The 21,222-nt window shown below is 44.2% G+C and overlaps 2 protein-coding genes across 9 annotated transcripts in view; one reads left to right on the forward strand and one right to left on the reverse strand.

Annotated features, from left to right (window-relative positions):
• Positions 1 to 1,055: 1,055 nt before the first annotated feature.
• The window catches only part of LOC115537317 (zinc finger and SCAN domain-containing protein 2), a 28,186-nt gene continuing 8,019 nt past the window's right edge, over positions 1,056 to 21,222 (reverse strand). Inside the window, exons 1-10 of one of the 8 annotated variants that reach the window (XM_030349143.1) lie at positions 8,608 to 9,152; positions 7,693 to 7,876; positions 6,110 to 6,344; positions 5,714 to 5,987; positions 4,425 to 4,515; positions 3,980 to 4,245; positions 3,735 to 3,798; positions 2,967 to 3,232; positions 2,722 to 2,788; positions 1,056 to 2,217 (exon numbers count right to left, since the gene is read on the reverse strand). In XM_030349143.1, coding sequence (XP_030205003.1) covers positions 1,205 to 2,217; positions 2,722 to 2,788; positions 2,967 to 3,232; positions 3,735 to 3,798; positions 3,980 to 4,245; positions 4,425 to 4,515; positions 5,714 to 5,987; positions 6,110 to 6,344; positions 7,693 to 7,876; positions 8,608 to 8,877 — 2,730 coding nt within the window. In that variant the 5' untranslated portion in view covers positions 8,878 to 9,152 and the 3' untranslated portion in view covers positions 1,056 to 1,204. Of the gene's footprint in view, positions 2,218 to 2,721; positions 2,789 to 2,966; positions 3,233 to 3,734; positions 3,802 to 3,979; positions 4,246 to 4,424; positions 4,516 to 5,713; positions 5,988 to 6,109; positions 6,345 to 7,692; positions 7,877 to 8,607; positions 9,156 to 21,222 lie in introns of those variants that run through there. The other 7 variants (XM_030349141.1, XM_030349142.1, XM_030349147.1 and 4 more) reach the window with 7 other exon arrangements.
• LOC115537318 (hydroperoxide isomerase ALOXE3-like) lies at positions 16,700 to 21,091 on the forward strand. Its single transcript, XM_030349150.1, has 8 exons — positions 16,700 to 16,863; positions 17,026 to 17,229; positions 17,357 to 17,443; positions 17,907 to 18,076; positions 19,646 to 19,767; positions 19,902 to 20,002; positions 20,133 to 20,303; positions 20,703 to 21,091. The coding sequence occupies exons 1-8, from the start codon at positions 16,846 to 16,848 to the stop codon at positions 20,880 to 20,882; spliced, it is 1,053 nt and encodes a 350-aa protein (XP_030205010.1). The 5' UTR covers positions 16,700 to 16,845; the 3' UTR covers positions 20,883 to 21,091.

Below are 21,222 nucleotides of genomic sequence, written 5' to 3' on the forward strand. Positions count from 1 at the left end.
GAAGATGAGCCCTCTAGAACAAGAAAATTCAATAACGTGCCTCAATGAGTGCCCTCTTAATGCCCTTACTGTGGTTGAAAAAGTGCCCTCTAGAGTGGTGAATACGAGAGAAAGGGCCATACATGATGCATCATATCTTTTTGCACACTGGTTGGGCCCCATGTTGTGCAGAATGTGCCCTTTTTATTTTTCCGCCCCTGCCCTTCAAACAGTCTGAGTCCGCCACTGACTACCCTATATTACTTTTTCCTTCCTTATATCAGCATTTATTTTAAATCTCCAGGACATAAATTCTAAAATAAGGGTTTAACTACCCTTTCATATCTGACGTATTAACCACATATGACCCACCAACAAGTGTCTTTTACAATATGTACACTGTGCAGCAAAATCTATTCTGATGGACATTATGGGTCCAAATGGCAAAAAGCCAAGTTAGAGGTATAATTAAAGGTCTAACAAGTTTGAAAACTTTTTATCACTCAGTCGAGATATGGGCCTCTAAATTAAAAAAATAACCAGGTGTTCAGACACCCACGAAGAGCCTATCCCAGGGGCTGCCCTTTTCAAGCAAATAACTCTTGTAGTCATTACTCCAAGATGCAACTAGTCCTCCATCTTTGTTATTCATCATTGCATGCAGCACTCACCTAACCATAATACACAATTATATATTGCATGTAGCCAATTTAAAGGAAGACCTATATCTCCTTCGACCTAGAGATATCTCCCGTCCTCTCTAATTGAAAGGTGTTGCAATACTTTAATTTGCATTGCAAATTGCCTTGAAGTCTAATACTGAGGGCAATCGACTGACTTCTGTGTTGTGGAGATTTACCTCCAGAACCAACGCTGTTCAAAAAGGGGGCGATCACTGTTCTAATAACCCACGATGTGAAGTTTCCTATAAGAATCATGTACACCCATTGTCTCAATGAATGTATGTTTGGTAACTTTGCTGCCTTTATCTTCTCCCTATAAATGATCACTCTAAAATTAAATCAAATATTTTGTGTCCACGAAAGTTTTACAGCAATAATACAAGAAAGCAAATCAAAAGTTGGAAAGCGTCTTTAATCATGATGAAAAAAAACCTACAGTCACTTCAACGAATAAAACATAGAGCTGTCAATCAAAGTGTCACGTTGCCCCGTGTCCAAGCCCCCCTTTGCCTGTGTGCCTGAGCATGTGCACACGCAAATTGCTAGGGTCGCTGAAGCTGGCGTTGCACTGCAGACACGCAGGGCTTCTCCCCGGAGTGAGTCCTCATGTGGATCTTCAGAGTGGAGCTCCGTCCGAAGCGCTTCATGCATTGGGCACACCCGAAGGGCTTCTCCCCGGAGTGAGTTCTCGTGTGGTCCTTTAGGACAGAGTTCTGTCTGAAGCGCTTCATGCATTGGTCACACCTGTAGGGCTTCTCCCCGGAGTGAGTCCTCATGTGGAACTGCAGGCTGTAGCTTGTACTGAAGCGCCTCATGCATTGGTCACACCTGTAGGCCCTCTCTGCGGAGTGAGTCCTCATGTGCATCTTCAGGCTTGAATTCTGAATGAAGCGCTTCATGCATTGGTCACAGCTGTAGGGCTTCTCCCCGGTGTGAGTCTTCATGTGGATCCTTAGGTTGTAGCTTGTACCGAAGCGTGTCATGCATTGGTCACAGCTGTAGGGCTTCTCCCCGGAGTGAGTCCTCATGTGTTTCTTCAGGTTGTAGCTTGTACCGAAGCGCGTCATGCATTGGTCACAGCTGTAGGGCTTCTCCCCGGAGTGAGTCCTCATGTGTTTCTTTAGGTTGAAGCTTGTACTGAAGTGCTTCATGCATTGGTCGCACACGTACGGCTTCTTGCTGGTGTGGGTAACCATATGGATGGTCATCTTGGTATTGTCGGGAAAACCCTCGCCAGACAACACACGAGGCCGGCGCTTGGGGCCGCCCTGAGCCCCAATAAGGTCCTCGGGGTGGCCGAGCGGCTCACCGCGGTCCAGGCTCTTGGCCGCGCTGTGGTCCGCGGACGGCGAAGTCAAGGCCTCCTCGCCGGACGCAGTGAGGAGGGTGTCATGGCCGTCCACCGCCAGTGGGCCCTCCCCTTTTCCGTCGACGCTCAGGATCCGCAGCTCTCCGTTGTGACTGGACATGCGGGAGGAGCCAGGGGCGTCCACATGCAGATTCTCTGAGGTTGTGCCGCGCTGTGTGCTGCGGTCTCCAAAGTCATCGCAGTCTTCTGCAGAGAGGAAAACAAAGACGGACAGAAAGTGATTGTATTAATTCATTATTTGCAGAAAGGGATACAGCATGTACGTTGTACACACTTGTGTATTGGAAGAATTTTATTTCGACACATCCTTTCTAACTTCTATTTGCTGATTATGCCTTTTCCTTGTCCCCCTCAGGGTGGTCAAGGGACAGAGGCTTCAGCTGAAAAAGCACCGCAACGTGAGGTCATTAAGACACAACCCAGGTCATCTGTTGTTTCCTATCATCTGTTTTACAATTACGGTTGTTAAATTGGGATCAGAGCTGATCTCGGCCTTCCTGAGACCTGTCTCTCATGAAGAAGATGTAAATCATTTTGCTATAAACTGAACAAGTAGTCCTTGTGTTTTAGCAGGGCTCTGGTCATGATGCTTTTCAAAAGAGGACCAGGCTTTTTAGCGCAGGTAGAATCTAGTAAATTCTCAGTTGATCCAGGTCGTTTGCTTGCATATATGCAATGTGTATTACTAACCTACAGTGGGCATGCCTCCACCAATATCCTCTTCAACCTTGATTACAATGGTGTCCGGGGTCTGCTGCTTTCCACATAGAGAAGGAAACACACACAAGACATATTCTTACATTTGCACAGAATAGTTGTCAATCCCCACTGACGACACGTTGAATCATAAAGCTGGTGCTTTCTATGGGTGTGTGCTGGAGTGGTAACAGAGGAAGCCTCTCTTTTGGATGGTGAATGAGAAGATGATTTCTAACCTGCGCACTCAGCTCCTCGTGGCGGACCAGCAGCTCACCGCGCTCAAGGCTCTTGGCCGCGCTGTGGTCCGCAGACGGCGAGCTCAGGGCCTCGACTTCAGACGCGGTGACGAGGGTATCATGACCGTCCACCGCCAGTGGGCCCTCCCCTTTTCCGTAGACACTCACGATCTGCAGCTCCCCGTTGTGACTGGACATGTGGGAGGAGCCAGGGGCGTCCACATGCAGAGTCTGTGTGCTGTGGTCTACAAAGTCATTGTAGTCTTCTGCAGAGAGAAATACAAAAACAGAGGAAGTAATTGGGTTAATTCATTATTTGCAGAAAGGGATACGGTATGTACGTTGTACACACTTGTGTATTGGAAGATTTATGTATAGACACATTTTTTCTAACTTCTATTTGCTGATTATGCCTTTTCCTTGTCCCCCTCAGAGTGGTCAAGGGACAGAGGCTTCAGCTGAAAAAGCACCGCAACGTGAGGTCATTAAGACACAACCCAGGTCATCTGTTATTTCCTATCATCTGTTTTACAATTACTGTTGTTAAATTGGGATCAGAGCTGATCTTGGCCTTCCTGAGACCTGTCTCTCATGAAGAAGATGTAAATCATTTTACTATAAACTGCATAATAAGTCCTTGTGTTTTAGCAGGGCTCTGGTCATGATGCTTTTCAAAAGAGGACCAGGCTTTTTAGCGCAGGTAGAATCTAGTAAATTCTCAGTTGATCCAGGTCGTTTGCTTGCATATATGCAATGTGTGTTACTAACCTACAGTGGGCATGCCTCCATCAATATCCTCTTCAACCTTGATTACAATGGTGTCTGGGGTCTGCTGCTTTCCACATAGAGAAGGAAACACACACAAGACATATTCTTACATTTGCACAGAATAGTTGTCAATCCCCACTGACGACACTTTGAATCATAAAGCTGGTGCTTTCTATGGGTGTGTGCTGGAGTGGTAACAGAGGAAGCCTCTCTTTTGGATGGTGAATGAGAAGATGATTTCCAACCTGCGCACTCAGCTCCTCGTGGCGGACCAGCAGCTCACCGCGCTCAAGGCTCTTGGCCGCACTGTGGTCCGCAGACGGCGAGCTCAGGGCCTCGACTTCAGACGCGGTGACGAGGGTATCATGACCGTCCACCGCCAGTGGGCCCTCCCCTTTTCCGTAGACACTCAGGATCCGCAGCTCCCCGTTGTGACTGGACATGTGGGAGGAGCCAGGGGCGTCCACATGCAGAGTCTGTGTGCTGTGGTCTACAAAGTCATCGCAGTCTTCTGCAGAGGGTAATTAGTCAAAAGTAATTGTTTAGATACATTATTTGCACAAAAGCAGACAGCGTGTATTTGTACACGTGAAAGAAACTATTTAAATGTATGTGTATGTTCAAGGGACATCATATGATTCAGAATGCAGACTAATAATTCAGTTGTCAGACCTTCACATTTCTACAAACCTTGAGAATCTGCCCTCATTTCGTCTCCCACTGCAACTGACCCACGAAGGCGCAATTGTTGCTGGAAATGATGCTGCTGATCCATCTTCCACTTGTGAACAATAGACAGTTGCATGTTATTCCTTGCATGCCTCCGCAAGGTGTCATACTGAAATATCTCGGTTGCATGGCCTCACACACCTTTACATGAACGGCACATATATGGCGTCACATTAGTGCCATAATGCACTAACGTGATAAAAGATGCATTCGGGCGTATTACATTATTCCACACGCGTAGATATTAACTGCGAGCGCGCAAATGATCTCTGCGCGCGCAAAACAGCCTCTCGCGCGCGCAAATTACCTCAGCGCGCGCAAAACAGCCTCTCGCGCGCGCAAATTACCTCAGCGCACGCAAAACCTCTCGCGAAAGATGTTTTTACGCTCTCGCTCGAATTTAATTTTGGCACTATGGGGGAGGGAACCAAGGCAGGGCGGGCTTTCCTATGATTGGCTGTTTCTGAAGCGCGATATTTGATTGACAGCCCTCCTCAGCTCTCCTCTCATTCAATTCTGAATTGTACAGTTAATGGCTGAAACGATAGTTACTTATTGTAACTAGATTCTATGAGTATAGGGGCAGCCTTTTAAGGCTATCGATATTGGGTTATCCCTAGGCGTGAGCCGTAGCACTGAAAATTTGTAATCCCCGACCACCAACAGCGTGGGCCTCAATAACGTCCGCGTGCGGCGTGCCTCAACGACGTCCGCATTTCGCAGATAGTCGGGCGCCGGCGGACGTTCTGCTCCCAATAAACAGCTTTTCTTCAGCTATTTAAAGGACAATGAGGCCGACACTTCAAAGGCTGCGCCTATACTCATGGAATCTGGAGTTACAATACGTTCAGCCATTTACTGTACAATTCAGAATTGAATGTGAGGAGGGCTGTCAATCAAATATCGCGCTTCAGAAGCGGCCAATCACGTTTGGCCGTTTCACGTATCGCCCTGCCTTGGTTCCCTCCCCCATAGTGCCAAAATTAAATTCGAGCGAGAGCGTAAAAACATCTTTCGCGAGAGGTTTTGCGCGCGCTGAGGTAATTTGCGCGCGCGAGAGGCTGTTTTGCGCGAGCAGAGATCATTTGCGCGCTCGCAGTTAATATCTACGCGTGTGGAATAATGTAATACGCCCGAATGCATCTTTTATCACATTAGTGAATTATGGCACTAATGTGACGCCATACACATAAGCTGTGTTTAAGAAAAGTCCATCGCTAGTGAGTTTCACATAATGGTAAAATGTTTACCTTTTGTAGATGGGTGAAGGAGGACCCAGTGAAGTCGGTAGCAGCCAAAAGTTGCAGGTCGGCAATGGGGGTGTTTAAAACCATGGGCTGACTCTCCCACTGTCTGAAGTAGCTGCAGTGTAGACATCGCTGAGTGAAAGCCACATAGGTACCGATCCTTCGCTGTTGAAGGTCACAGCCTCCCTGACACGTGGGACAGTTTTCAAACAGCTGTTTGAGGCAGCTTTCAAAGACAATATACTTAGCCTCATTCTGTTTGGGCTGCGTCTCAAACCTAACATAAGGAAAAAAACATAAGGCAGAATACTATTAGAAATACTGAATTACTCATAGCCATACTACCAATCCCTAGCCAATGCTGCTTTTAGTACAATGCGGCCAATACTAAAAACGTACGAGACGTCAGATTCCTCTGTAAGAACAGAGTCTCCAGAGTTGTATGTAGAGTCCAGCGGCTCCTTATGTGATTCAATTGAGGAGTCACTCTCCTCCTCTTCCTCCAACTCAAGCCGTGGTCTCTTGCTAGGTCTCCAGCCCTGGCCCTTTATTGATGTAGAAGTCAGCGGTGAGTCTGGCAAATGAGAGGTTGTTCCAAAGTCTACACTGAGAGGAGACACCTGTGTCTGCATGGCTACAAAAAACAGAAACAAATCGTATTAGAAACTGGAAATAATAATTTAGCGGATGTTTTGTCCTTGGTACTGGAGTAACGATGAAGATTTGCAAACAAAATATATCCTACTTGGTTATCGGTATGATGTTATTTAGCAGACGCTTTTATCGAATCGTTAGTAGAAAGTAATGTGATACTTTATAAATTAATTAATGTGTAGCCCATATTCTAGCAACACAACAGACAGCAAGAGAGGGACATCACATAGAATACTGGACTGCAGATTCTAGGTACGCCAAGAAAAGAGAAAAAAAGACACCATCCCAAGACACAGGAAAAAGATGCTTCCACAAAGTTCAGTATGAAATACTAAAGACACTCTCAGTGTCTTTGTTTTGCAGACCAATATATAGGCCGGCCGATATTTGCGTTTTTTCGTGCATCGGTATCGATTTCAGTTTATTTTTTTGGCATGATTTTCAGAACGTTCAATAAATGTTCCTTCTTTTTTTTTTAAATTGAGACATTGTAACATTAGTTATCATCATTGTGTCATTTTTATGATGTAAATTGAGGGAGGCTTAGCCAGGAAATCCAGACCCACATCTAGAAAGCCAATAGGGCAGGGGTTGGCACCTGGCAATTATGTCTGTCCCGCAAGAAATAATATCTGGACCGCCAGATTATTCTGAAGTTATACAATATTATTTATGTATTTGAAGTTTTAGAATATCAAATATCTATATCTATTAGAGGTAAAGGGCCGGATACAGTGAACTTTTTCTTCTTTCACAACCCTTTTTGAATTTAAATGTATCAAATCCTGCTACTACTCCACGGTCACGAGGGGCTGGGCGGGAGTTATTGGAAACTATGCAATATATGTTCTGGCCCGCCACCCACTGGCTGGAAAAAAAAAATGACCCGAGGCCAAACTTAGTTGCCGACCCCTGCCATAGGGTCCGATAACGAGTAATGAAAAAGGCCCAACTCGAGGGGCCGCACCAAGCATGCATTTGAAAATATCAGAAGAATACAAGGGGTGACATATCCAAACCAGTGGAGCTAACCAATAGTTAAGACTCTTGCCGTATCGGGTCGGTAAAACAGCAACACTTTAGGCCCACCTATATTGATGCCTCGATGTGATTGATTAATGTTCTGGTCCAGGGGAGGCCCAGAATATACATGAGTATATTGCTCGTTCCTAGAATGACTGGCTGAGCAAATTCAGATTGTGCTCTCGCGAGATCTCTGAATTTCCAGGCTAGTATCTGCTCCAAATATATGCTCAAGAAAATCGTTATCGGTTATCGGCTAAGGCTGATGAAAAAAAAAATCTATATGGTCGATCCCAAGTACATACCTTTGGTTCTTACGCGCGTCTTTAGCGATCCCATGGAAAACTGTGTGCCGACTGATGTCGACTTGAACCGTGCAGTTTGTATTCCCACAGACGTGATGGTTTGGGTTCCCGCCGATATAATCGGAGGCGAGTCGGTCTGGCATCCGACGTGTTGGAAGGGGCGATAATAGGCACTGCAGTCCTGCTGAAATGATCACACACAAATCACGACGAATATTAATTTACACAGTACACACTTACAATTAACCTCTGAAACAGGTTGTAGCCATTTAAGCCGCCTGATAGTAACACCTCACACACAGCTAATGCTGTGATCCATTTCTATGGTACACCGGTACGCCCGACCTGCTCTATCGACAACGTGACGTAATTTCCTGGCTTGCAGCACTTATAGCATTCCCTTTTCTCATTGGCTAGTCGTTATTATTGTTAGCTACATTATGCTGCTATCCATTTGGATTAACGAAGCGTTAAAGTCGCAAATCTCCCAGCTTTCTTGCGGCATTTCACCGAGGCACGACCCCTTTTGGTCGTAGCATCTCGTCGCTATCAAAGTAGAGCGAGCAGAGCTGTACAACTCGCAAAGAAGATGGCTGCGCCCATTGTTGATGGGGGATGAGATGTATTTTCTTTCTATTTGTACCACGTTGGTGGTTTTAATGTCGTTTTTAAAGCCTCTTACACACTTTATTTCTTTGATGCTTTAATCCGGTCACCAATATATGCATTGCACGGTCTTGCTTTGCGTGCAATTCAATGTAAAGCTTTGTTTTGAAGCTGGTTTGCTAAAGAGGCTATGTCGCTAATGATGACTAGCCTGCTACTACTCCCCCTCGTGGCTCGACAGAAACACAAATGGCAAAGGCATCTGGATAAAACACTACAGAGCCACTTTTTCATGATCAGTTTACTTACATGTTGAGAGACATCTTCACCCATTGGGCCACACAGAGTTGGAACAGCATCTATCCTCAGAGTTAGCAGCTTTGCGAATCCACTAGTGAACGAACGCAGGTTCTTGAAGCAGCCCTCAGTGAAGTGGTGGCGACACAGAAAAAGGTTCGGTACAGTTGGGGGAATAGGGTTAAAAATGAACTCCAGCCAATGGCTACGTGAAGGCTCTGGCTTTGGCAACGCATACAAGGGAGATGTCCCTCCACAACGAAAAAAACACCTTCTTACCATTGTTAAACAAATACTAGCTGAGAGTAGCTAAATCAGACAGTTCTTCTTACTGATCGTGAATCATCTGATGAAGCGCTCCGATAATATATCTATGCCATTGACTCCCAGCCAAAGTACAACTTTTCGTCACCTCGTACCGGTGTGGAAATTTGCGTTGAATGAAAGATACAATTTCGCACGTTGAGCACACAGACTGTGCGACTCGTTTATTTAGTTAGAGAGGAAACCGGAAATCAAAACGTGCTGCAAGTAAACATATCCCGCATCGGGCTCCACGTCGTGAGACGTTCGTAATCCTTAAAGGGACAGCGATCCCTGAACCACCAAGACAGTAAACGACATGCCTAACACAGTGTAAAGAACAACACATTACAAAATACTGTAGGTGAATTATGTTACACTCACTACACAGGAAAGCCGCGGATGGAATTCCCAACGAGCCGTTTCTAGGCAGCGCAGTAACTCTTATTTGCTGAATTAATTTACCCTCCTTTATGGCAACTTTGTGGTAATGTAGCTTTGCCAACCATTTGCACGCACATACATATGTAAAGCGCAATAGGAGAAAAAAATAAAGAAAAGCATACTAGGCCCTTTAACATATTGGACTTTGTTGTGGACGATTTAAAAAAAAAAACAGAACTGATGAACCAACCCTATGGGGAGGAGATCTGGGGCCGTATTCACAAAGGATCTTCAATATTAGGGCTAAAAGTAGGTCCTGGCGAATTTAGGAGTAGCGTTTCTTTGCTCACTGTCTCAACCCTAACCCTCATTGCTACCCCTCATTGCTACCCCTAACCGATCCCCTACCAAATGGGACAACCCTACCCTGTGACGTCATCATGGCCTCCCCGTGCCCCCTAGGAGATAACCAGACCCCTGGAAATGTTACAAGAGACAGACTGGCTGCCATTGTCTCGGGCAACGAGCAAGACCCATTGTAAAGATGTTTAACCTGAAATGGTATTTATATTTTGTAATTGGCATGTTTAAATAAAGTATTAAAAAAAATAATTAATAATAATACTATTTGTCCCTCATAATATACCTTTATTTTGAATGTCACTTAGCTACATGTTAAAGGTGGTATTAGGGTGCACTCACACTAGGCCATCTGGCCGTGGCCGTTGGCCGTTTTCACACCTAACCGTGCTCAAATGGCCCCATTGTTCTCTGGCCTGCACTCACACTAGGCCATCTGGCCGTGGCCGTTGGCCGTCGCAGCTGTGGCCTGGCCACGGAAGGCTCTTGTACATACGTCATCACGTCGTAACACGTCATCACCAAGCGTCCGCTGCATGGACCAAAATAAAGTCTGCCGCCAGTCAGAGTTTTAGCAACAATGGACAGCAACACAGAGAACACACCAACAGTTGAACTGCTTGACGCGATGTTTACCGTTTAATGGGAAAGAAGGCTCGTCGCCTTTATTATGTCCGTGGTCGTCGCATTGACTATACGTCATCCAGCTCAGGTTGCGTAGCCGTGCGTGTGCGCGTGTCGGCTCATTAGCATCTGTACCATAGCGGCCCGTGCCGTAGCAGCACACCTCTCCCAAGTGGCCAAATTGGCCCGGCCTGGCCAGACTGGCCACACTCACACTGGCAGATTTGAGCATGGTTAGGCCACGGCCACGGCCAGATGGCCTAGTGTGAGTGCACCCTTAGATAATAATCGGTTATGAACAAGAACACTTTAGAAGAAACACTTTATTTAAATAAGAAACACTGAACCACACATCTAAAAATACACACACACGCATCTAAAATTACACACACACGCACACCTAAAAATACACACACACACACACACACTCTCTCTCTCAGCTTTTGAGAGAATGGTGGAGAATCACATCTTCTCAACCATTCCGCCAACTTTGCCTCGCTCTCCTCATGCCTCGCCTGCTCCCTGGCACTCTCCTCTTGGAAGGGGTGTCTGGGATGGTGGAAGAGGTGCCTGGGGTGGAGGAGCATGAGGGAGAGGTGGGGGGGGGGGCTGGTGGCAGTGGACTCAACGAAGTCCTGAAAGAAAACGAATAAGAAGGAATTAGGAATTATATGCCAGAACTGGTTGATATGGCCATATGTTATGTACAATATATAATAGCTATGTACACAATATAGTACTGCCAAAAAATACATGGATTAACCATGTAATATTACTAATATAATATATTAGTATATATAATAATACTTATAGAATATTACTAATATAATATAATATATTAGTATATATAATATTACTTATATAATATAATATATTAGTATAAATCTTATTTTTAACCTGGAGACCCCAGGACATGGAAGATCTGGATATCATACGACATATTATGCAGCCCGGTCTGCAGAGCCCGGTCGACGGCCGGGCTGCAGAGCCCGGTCGATGGCCGGGTTGCCGGCCGAGAACCGGGGTCGAGCGGCCCGCGAAAGTCGGCCTCGCGATCTTCCACGAAAGTCGGCCGCGGACTTTCGCGATCTTCCGAGAGTCCACGGCCGGGCTTCGAAGAATATTACTAATATAATATAATATATTAGTATAAATCGTATTTTTAACCTGGAGTCACTAGAACATGGAAGATCTGGATATCATACGACATGATATGCAGCCCGGTCTGCAGCCCGGTCGATGGCCGGGCTGCACAGCCCGGTAGATGGCCGGGCTGCCGGCCGAGAACCGGGGTCGGGCGGCCCGCGAAAGTCGGCCTCGCGATCTTCCGCGAAAGTCGGCCGCGGACTTTCGCGATCTTCCGAGAGTCCACGGCCGGGCTTCGAAGCTCGCGGCCGGGCTGCAGAGTATAATTAATAAAATAAGTACTAGTTAATTACAGAGAAAACACTTACATTTGGGTTTTTCCAATCCTGTCGCATCTTTTCGCCCTCCATCTTGTCTAGGATATTTCTTGATTTTCAGTTTTCTCGCTAGGTATTGTGGGAGCAAGTCAGAACTGAAGCGCTTTGAGGGTGCCCATGGAAAATCTCAATTTTGAGGGGATGTTAGCCCTCCCCCTTACCCCTCAAGCTACCTTAAAGTGGTATTGGGACGTTGCTCCACGGCGCGTGAACGCACAACAGCGAGGGTTAGGGTTGAGATTTTCTATGTAGCAAATGAATGAGATTGGGCCTCCTAAAAAGAATGGGCGTGTCACTCTTAAATTTAGGACTCCTATCTTTTTTTCCACTAAGAGCAATTCACAAAGTATTTTAGGCCTAAAAGTCGCACCTAAATCTAGGAGAGCTTAAAAGTCCTCAAGAGGACTCCTAACTCAGTAAGACCTATTCACAAAGAATCGTAAAATGGCTGCGAGACGAAATGTTTTGGAGACAATGGAAGACTGTGAGTAATGAAGAGATATCGTGAGGGTATTAAACTTGTTGTGGAGTTAGTGCGGGATGCAATAACATCCCCGACTAACAGGAATAATCAGATTAGTCCCGATATAAAATGTTTGGCAACACTACGTTATTTAGCAACAGGGAAAATGAAATTTTGAAATGCCGACGATTTAGGAATATCCCAACCATCAGTCAGCCGTGCCATAAACGAACCAAACTATCAACGCGCTCTCTAGACCATATATCATACAACAGTTTATCCGGTTTCCTTTGGACATTCTGCAATTACACAGTATCAAAGCCAACTGCATGGCAAAGGTATGCCCGGTGTGGTCGTTGCTATTGACGGGACGCACATAAAAATAATGCGCTATCAAAAGATGAGGTCGTGTTCGTATAGGAAGAAAATGCATTAAATCAACACGCAGGTTGTTTTTGATGCACATTTTAACGTAGCCTACTGGATGTTGTTACAAAGTGGCCTGGCTACCCATGATTCGCTTTTTGAGAGGCACCATGTACCAGTTGGGTGTCACTTGCTGGGTGACAGTGGCTATCCCTGCAAGACGTGGCTCTTGACTCCCTACCTCAATCCACAACCGGAAGCACAGTTAAAGTATAACATGCAGGTGATTACGCAGATTACGCTTAGTCCTATGCACATCGTATTGGCTTTGACGCCTTTTATTTGTTGAATCCATATTTATTATTGTTTACTGTGTTCCTCCATATAGGTTAGAGCACACAAACATACACGAAATGTTGTGGAGAGAGGATTTGGGCAGATGAAACGTCGGTTTCATGTCCTCCAAGGCGAAATACGCCTCACCCCAGAGAGGGCAAGCAGTCATCACTGTATGTGCCATTCTCAGAGGCGCTGCATCCCATTAGGCATACCAGGCAATTGCTTGGGGCCCCGGGCCACTACTAGGGGGCCCCCTAGAGCCAAAAAAATAAATACAAATAAAAAATAAAAAATCGCTCCATACCCCCCCCCCCCCCCCCCCGTCAACAATCCTCTGCCTAGGGCCCCCACACTCCCTAGAATCGCCCCTGGCCATTCTACACAATATCTGCAAGCGGAAGAACATTCCAAAGCCAGACGACGATGATGATGATGATGACGACGATGAAGAGGACGACGACCACGATGATTGATGATGATGATGGCGATCAACATGACAATGAATTTGGCCGTGTGGAACCGAGTGGACTGGCATTTAGGGATCACTTTTGGGGCTTTCACACCAAAAAGAACCAAGAGCCAGTTCCGGGCCGGTGCTAGGGCCAGTTCCAAACAGGTTCCAGCCTTATCCCAGTTAAAGGGGAATTCCGGTGTAAAACGGATTTGGGATGTTTTGTATGATAACGAGTTGAAACGTTCGTTTTGGAGCACAAAAAACGCATATAGACGCTTTCTTCAGTTGGCTGTTTTTAGCCGATTCTATCAAAACGCTATAAACTTGTAACAATGGGGGCAGTGGTTATGGTAAAAACTAAATCGCTATTTTAAACCATTTAAAAGGCTAGAAGTAGCCGACACTTCTTTGGTAGTACAATAAGGGTCTTAACATATAAAACAAGGTTAGGGTTAGGGTTACAGAACTTTTTGAGTGTACAGATTGTTTATTTAAAAGTACATTTTATACACACAATACCATCAGTAGATCACCCGTCGACGCCATTTTGTTTTCAAGACTCGACTCCCAATTCCTAGGACGCATCCTTCGTAGACCGCGTCCTTCGAAGGATGCGGTCTACGTAGACCGCGAAGGACACTCCGAAGGCCGAAGAAATGGGACGGTCTAGCCTACAGAGCATTTCCGGTTTACGTAACAAACCGTTACCGCCCTTTACCTTGCGTGACCACCACGCGCTGCTCCTGTCACCGCAACCCTGACAGCTGACCTGACAGTAAACAGAAGTTATTGCTTCTGTTTACTAACGGAAGCAATAACAGCTTCCGTTACAGCGCGGGAAAAAAAGAACAAAGAAACCAAATAAACCAACAAAAATGGCGCCAGAAATTATAACTTTTATCTTTTATTGGAGGAGTTGGGGAATACTCACCGCCGGAGCCGACGGGGGATATATCTTCGGCTCCGAGAAAGAGACGACCACAGATTGGTAAAGCTGTGTTACCTTACTGTACTTACTTACGCATCCTTCGAATACAGCCTTCGAAGGATGCGTCCTAGGAATTGGGAAACAGCCTATATCTCTGCTGATCAACACTATAGGATACTGGAAACACACCAGCAGCTGGTTGCACCAGCAGAACGTAAGGTCCCACTTAGGCTACGTTGAACGTAAATCACCCAAACGTTCAACTTTACACTCTACTAAAAAAATAGCAGTTGCACCAAGCAGATAGTTTCAACGTAACACTAAGTTATAACTTATCTTTTACACCTCCCCTCTAGCTGGTGTAAGTTCCATACTAACGATAAAGAACCGTTAAAAGAAAAAAACGTAAAAAGATTTCAACACTAAGGCAGGTTAAAGATGGCTATTCGTTTTGAGCAATGGGAAGAGGAGTTTCAACGCGGTTTGCGGCGGGAACGGATTGTCCGTGACCGTATCGATCCATTTCTTTATTATGATGATGTTTGATGTATGCTTGATTTTGGTTTTGCCGGGCGGAATATTTTATTTATTTATTTATTATAAAATCCGCCATCAAATAGCTTAACCTCACGCCATACCGTCCAAGCAAATTTTAGAGAATAAATGACTGAAACTGTTTTGTTTGCCCTCTCATTTGGGTGCTAACGCGTCTTCACTAGGATAAGGTGGAAACTTGCCGGTAATTCCTGTTTACATTGTTAGCTGTCAATGATTGGCTTGAAATTATCTAAACGTCATTAAAAGCGACACTGGTACAATTGATGCACTACTAGTAACGTTACAACTTAAGTTATGGTGGTGCAACCAAAATTTAGAACACCTTTAGTTTGACACTAGCTACGTCAAGCGTAGGGTTAAGGCAGACTTTACACCCAAACTTATGATCGGCTTTACGTTCTGCTGGTGCAACCGACTGCTGACACCCCATGTGAAGTTATTTAACCCGATTATTGTAATTTATATCCGAGATTATTTAATCAAACCCGATCTAAACTCTATCATGCACCCAAACACGGCGGCGTTTGGGTTTCCTACCTCGGACTCCTAAATCCAGCGCAGCCACAGGCGCGTTGAACCATTTTTGTGACACACAATGATCAAGCGTCAAGTTAGGCGCGTTATGCACGTTTTTTAACCTGAATAACGCATGCAGTGTGGCCTTAGCTTAAGGAAAAGGGATATATAAATGCAATACATTGTAATCATGATTGTTTTTTATTATTTACCCTTCAAGAAGGTTGAATATCCTTTACAACAATATCATAAGGTAGGCTTAAATTTGTAGTAGATTAAAAAAACCAAATGTGGTTTACAATGCCTCCTTCAGTTAAATGTAAAACTTGAGTCAAGTAAATATAAGTGAGGAGAGTAATAGCATCTTGATTTTACAGTATCGAACGTGAATGTAAATTGACAAAATCCTTACCTGACAAAGGATGACGAAGAAATATATCAGCATTGTCAAATGATAGAAAGAAAAACATCATTGCCTTACAGTAAACATTCTCAATTCATTGCAATTAATAATACAAAGGTTAGAGAAGAAGCATTGATTCTGAGCAATAAGCAAAGTGTTACCTCGCTGCCTTGTTGATGAAAGTACAAAACTAAAAAGATAAATCAAACAATCCAAATGTGTCTTATAATTTTGTTAAGTTAAATCGTAGCATGGTAATGTGTAGCTCCCCCTTCCCTGAATGCATGCGCACTCCCGCAAACTGGGACACGCTTTATATCAGGGTACTTACTGGGCATGACACCTGTGGATGGTCTTGACATGTATGAAGAGCATGAGAACAATGAATCAATGAATTAAAACGAACCACTGAAGAAATGTTGAATGTGTTTGTGTTTTGTATGTAAAAGGGATGCATCATAGTGAAATTAAAAAAGGTGCAGGAGATACATAAGCAGAAGTAAAGAAGCGTTCACAATTGAGTGTTTCAAATGTACTACACATGCCTAATGTTACATTTTTGCAGGAACCAACAATTTCAGAGGAACAAACATTTTGAATATCGTCAACATCGATGTCCGCAAATGAAGCATCAAGTGTGAATCACCTTCAGGGTCGAGTCTCCTGATATACAAATACGGTGAAAATGCAGAGACATGTCTGAAAACGGCTTATAATTAGGGAGGTTGCTGCCTTAGTTGTTTTAGATTATTTCACTAAGGTGCTTCTGTAAATTAACACAATTATCAGTTTCAGAAGAAGCTGTTATTATTATTTTCGACTAACCAATAGTAGTTACAATAGTTAGTAGCAAAAATAAATAGAACTGTCATAGAAGCCTGGGTTTGCAGGAACACCATTGTTGTAAAATGTATTTCAAAGACACCCTAGTAATTTGAAACATGTTATCTCATATTCAAACAGAGCGGAAACATATTCCTCTGTGACTACAAACTCTTGGATGGACTGAAAGCCAACAAGGTTAATGGCAAGCAGCAGTACCTGATGGCCCCCCTCGTCCTGCTCCACAAAACCCCTGAGGATTAGCTGATGCCCATAGCTATCCAGGTAAGGGTTGATATTAACACTTCATTCCATCCCCAAATTATGGCTGATGTATGGAAACTTTATGAAATAACCATGTAACTGCATGGAAACTTTTAGGAAATCCCAATATAAATCAAAGTGATTTTTCCAATTCATTCTGTGAGCTCTGTGTCTTTTCTATAGTTGAAGCAGGAACCATCAAAGGACAACCCCATCTTCTTTCCTACCGACTCAGAGTACGACTGGTTGTTGGCCAAGATGTTTGTCAGAAGTGCAGATTTCCAGGACCACCAGCTTAACTCCCACTTGCTCCGCACTCATCTTCTGGCAGAAGTCTTTTCTGTCTCACTCCTGGGTAACCTGCCCATGGTGCATCCACTGTACAAGGTGACCGTTCTTCTGCATTATATCATAAACTCTCCATCTAAAATATTAATTGACAGAGCATTATAGGAAACCTTTCAATATGATACATCTGAATAAAAAATATTTTGCTTTTCCTTTTTGTGGCTAGCTCCTGGTTCCACACACTCGCTACACCCTCCAGATAAACGCCCTAGCCCGGAACCTACTCATATCTGAGAGTGGAATTTTCAATACGGTAGGGAGCAGACCATATCTACACATGTTGTTGCCGTCACATTCTGCTTTTTACTTGTATAAGAGAAAACTGCTTCATGCCTTCTGAGACAAAGATTGGGGTCTGCAGTAACTATGTCTAAATAGTTGGACCATTGATGTTATTTTTCTGATTCGAACCAAAGGAGAATACAAATACCTGACCAATAATGATCAATGGTCCAACTTTCAGAATAATTTTTCATGGAAATATTTCATGTTGCAGACCTAAATTATTTTCACAACACGGGGTAGGAAACAGTAGAAGCCTACTCTCTTATGTTAGGAACTAGCCAGGCATGGCAGAACCCCTTTAATGAAGCGATAGCATATGCCTTATTTCATATAACTTTATGAAAAATGGGCATGTGTTTATGATATTGTAGCATTTATTGGTCATCCTTTCCACCCTGATGGTTAGTGTAACAATGTGATTGCTTCCCAAGATCACCTCTTCTGGTGGAGAGGCTTTGCAAAAAATCCTGCAACGAGCCACATCATCTATGACCTACACCTCGCTCTGCATTCGGGATGACATCAAGGAGAGAGGGCTGGAGTCTGTGCCCGACTTCTACTACAGAGAGGATGGCTTCCAGATGTGGGACATCATCAACAGGTAATAGAAACACTTACAGAACATAAAAGCAGTCAAACTATAGACATAAACCAGTGTACTACGTTTACTGTACAATAATAGCCTATGATGAATTGTTAGCGCTGAACATCACACCTGCTTTAATGCAAATTAGCTGCTGCCCGTTGAACAATGAGCTGTCAGACTGAACCCCAGCATGGAGAAGGGATTGTTGCCGTTTGCGAACTCCTGGAGCTCTATATTTATATAATATAATAATAGTATTATGTATGGGTATTTATATGATATTATATCTTATTTCACTGCCAAAATCTCTCTGGCACTTCCACAACAAGGAAAGCCTCGTAGTGAGGGATATCTTGGCCATGGGTGAGAGGAATTGGGGGAAAGGAACTTGGCCCCGACTCTCTGAAGTCCATGAACCGCGACATGGAGAAAGGGATTGCACTATGGGAGCTGAGCTGCCGGACTTGCCGCCGAGACATACCCCCGCCGGACCAGTTCAGCTCCCAGAGTACACCGCCGGAGCTGCCGCAGAAACTTCAAAGCTTTGGCGGCAGTCCGGCAGAGAAAGGGATTGTTCAACCGGAGCTTAGTTGCAGGGCTAGGGCCGAGTTCACCCCGCCGGACCTGCTCGTCCGCTGGTCCACAAAATCTTAGCTATGCCCTGATTGGAGGGGAGTGGGGGAGTGGGAGGTAATATTCAAGTGTGCCCCCTTCCTACGTAGGAGGGGGCACCGAAACTGACTCGCTCGTTTGGTATCTGTAGGCGGGGTACTTTCAGAAATGCGTAGCTCACTCAAAAAAAATCATGTAGGCCTACAGACTTTTTTCAAAGTTTGTATGCGTGTGGGATCACCAGAGACCAAAAACTATACCCCAAAAAAAAAAATATATGTGTATACCATAATATGTCCCCTTTAAAGAGAAAGAGTGTAACCCCTGGCTGTCTATCAACTATGTGCATGTGGTTCCAGGCTCCAGGTTCTGTATCATAAAACTGGTCGAGGGGAGAAGAAGTTGAAGTCTCGTTGTGAAATGTGAGAATGTATGCACTGCTGCTACAATGGTCAATAAAATAAGCTCTCCCTGAATATAGCTGACATCCACTAAGCCCCCCTCCAAAAAACGTTCTGATTTTGTGTTGAAAAATATTCATAGGAAAGAACATGTTTTTAATAATAATGTGGAGCAGCATTGGAAAAACCAGACGGGTGTCCAGGTCCATAATACGCACGACCCTGATAGTTGCCATGCCTTTATTAACACACACACACACACACACACACACACACACACACACACACACACACACACACACACACACACACACACACACACACACACACACACACGAATGACTTATAACAACTATGAAATCATATTTTACGTTTGCGTAAGTGATGACTGTTGCTGCTTGATGTGTAATTTGATTGGTTTATTTGTATCATATTGTAGTGTGTAGGATTATTTGTTATTCATCATTGTTTGTTGCATCAAAATGTATTAGCACCTGCAATAAACAATCTAGCCCCCCGTAGCTCCCGCCATCTAATTCTTCGGCACTGCTACTCTACGTGTGTGATACAGGTTTGTTCAGGGAGTGCTTGGCTACTACTACAAAGAAGACTCTGATGTCCAGCGAGACACAGAGCTACAGACCTGGGTTCTGGGCATCTTTGTACATGGATTCCTTTCACGGCCGGAATCTGGTGAGCTTCGAGCAAAATAAATGAGATCATCTTAGGTGGTTGAAAGAAATAATACAGGGAATAGACATACTGCCAAACACATTTTCACTAATCCAAGTAAAGTTTTCTTTGATATAAAAATGTATAATTCTCAGGAATGCCGCAAAAATTGAACACTGTAGCTGAGCTGGTGAAATTCGTCACCATGGTGATCTTCACCGGTTCTTCCCAGCACGCTGCAGTAAACAACGGCCAGGTCTGATTTTTTCACTTATCTGAATAATTATTTTGGTCCCTTCTTGAAATTTATGTTTTTTATGATCGACTTGCTTTGAGTATTTGTCAAAATTTGACAAAAATGTGAACTGATAACGATTTATTTCTAGTTTGAATACGGTTCATGGATGCCCAACACTCCAACGACCCTACAGCGCCCCCCGCCGAAATCCAAGGGAACTGCAGATGAAAGCTCCCTCCTGGAAACTCTCCCTGATGTCAACGCCACCGTTAATGGCATGGCTGTTATGTATCTGCTCAGCAAGCAGTCCAGCGATTTTGTAAGTTGTTATGTGTAGAATATACCGTACATCCTGCAGTATTCAGTAGACCTATACTTACTTCCTTGAGTCTGTATACTTATTCCCTGGAGTATTTGCAGTATACTATACTATGGTAATGCCCTGAGTATGTTAATCAAGTAGTTAATGTATACTAAGGCTTACTCCCTGTCATATTTATAGTATGACGAGTAAAGTTATCTTCTGTATGTGTTATATTCAATGTCGTATTAATTAATGTGCTCTGTTATAGTATTATATTTAATGTGTGTGTGTGTGTGTGTGTGTGTGTGTGTGTGTGTGTGTGTGTGTGTGTGTGTGTGTGTGTGTGTGTGTGTGTGTGTGTGTGTGTGTGTGTGTGTGTTATTACATGTATTTAACCTGTGTTCATCCCAACAGGTGCCCCTTGGCCACTACCCTGAAGAGTATTTCTCTGAAAGAGTTCCACACCAGCACATGCAGCTCTTTAAAGGGGAGCTTGGACTTTTAAGTTCAAAGATTGAAGCCAGAAAATTGGGTCTGATAATCCCGTACACGTTTCAGGACCCAGCGTTGCAGGAGAATAGTGTAGCCATCTGATAGCATGAGCTATGGGGGGTAGGAGGCTCTGGTGGTCCTGAAGGTGGACTCCCAGCTGAAGGTTTGGGTTCAAACTCCATTGTCTACACGGTCTGCTGCCTACAAATTAAAATTAAAATCGTAATCATTTAATTCTCAAATCTTTAGAACTGGGAGAAGCAAAAACTGATAATATGTGCAAGTGTTTGTTCCTCTGAAATTGTTGATTCCTGACAAAAAAAAGTAACATTAACCATGTCTTACATTCTAAACACTCCATTGTGAACGCTTCTTTACTTCTGCTTATGTAGGCCTACCTCCTTCACAATTTTATATTTCACTACTCTGCATCACTTTGACA

Source organism: Gadus morhua, chromosome 23 (genome assembly GCF_902167405.1).
Source record: "Gadus morhua chromosome 23, gadMor3.0, whole genome shotgun sequence".
In the NCBI taxonomy this organism is placed as follows: Eukaryota; Metazoa; Chordata; class Actinopteri; order Gadiformes; family Gadidae; genus Gadus; species Gadus morhua.

Bases quoted from the DNA above. Each gene is read 5' to 3' on its own strand.
- LOC115537318 (XM_030349150.1), top strand. The intron at 17,444-17,906 runs GTAGGGAGCAGA...TTGCTTCCCAAG, and splicing joins AGAGTGGAATTTTCAATACG to ATCACCTCTTCTGGTGGAGA. The intron at 19,768-19,901 runs GTGAGCTTCGAG...TATAATTCTCAG, and splicing joins CCTTTCACGGCCGGAATCTG to GAATGCCGCAAAAATTGAAC.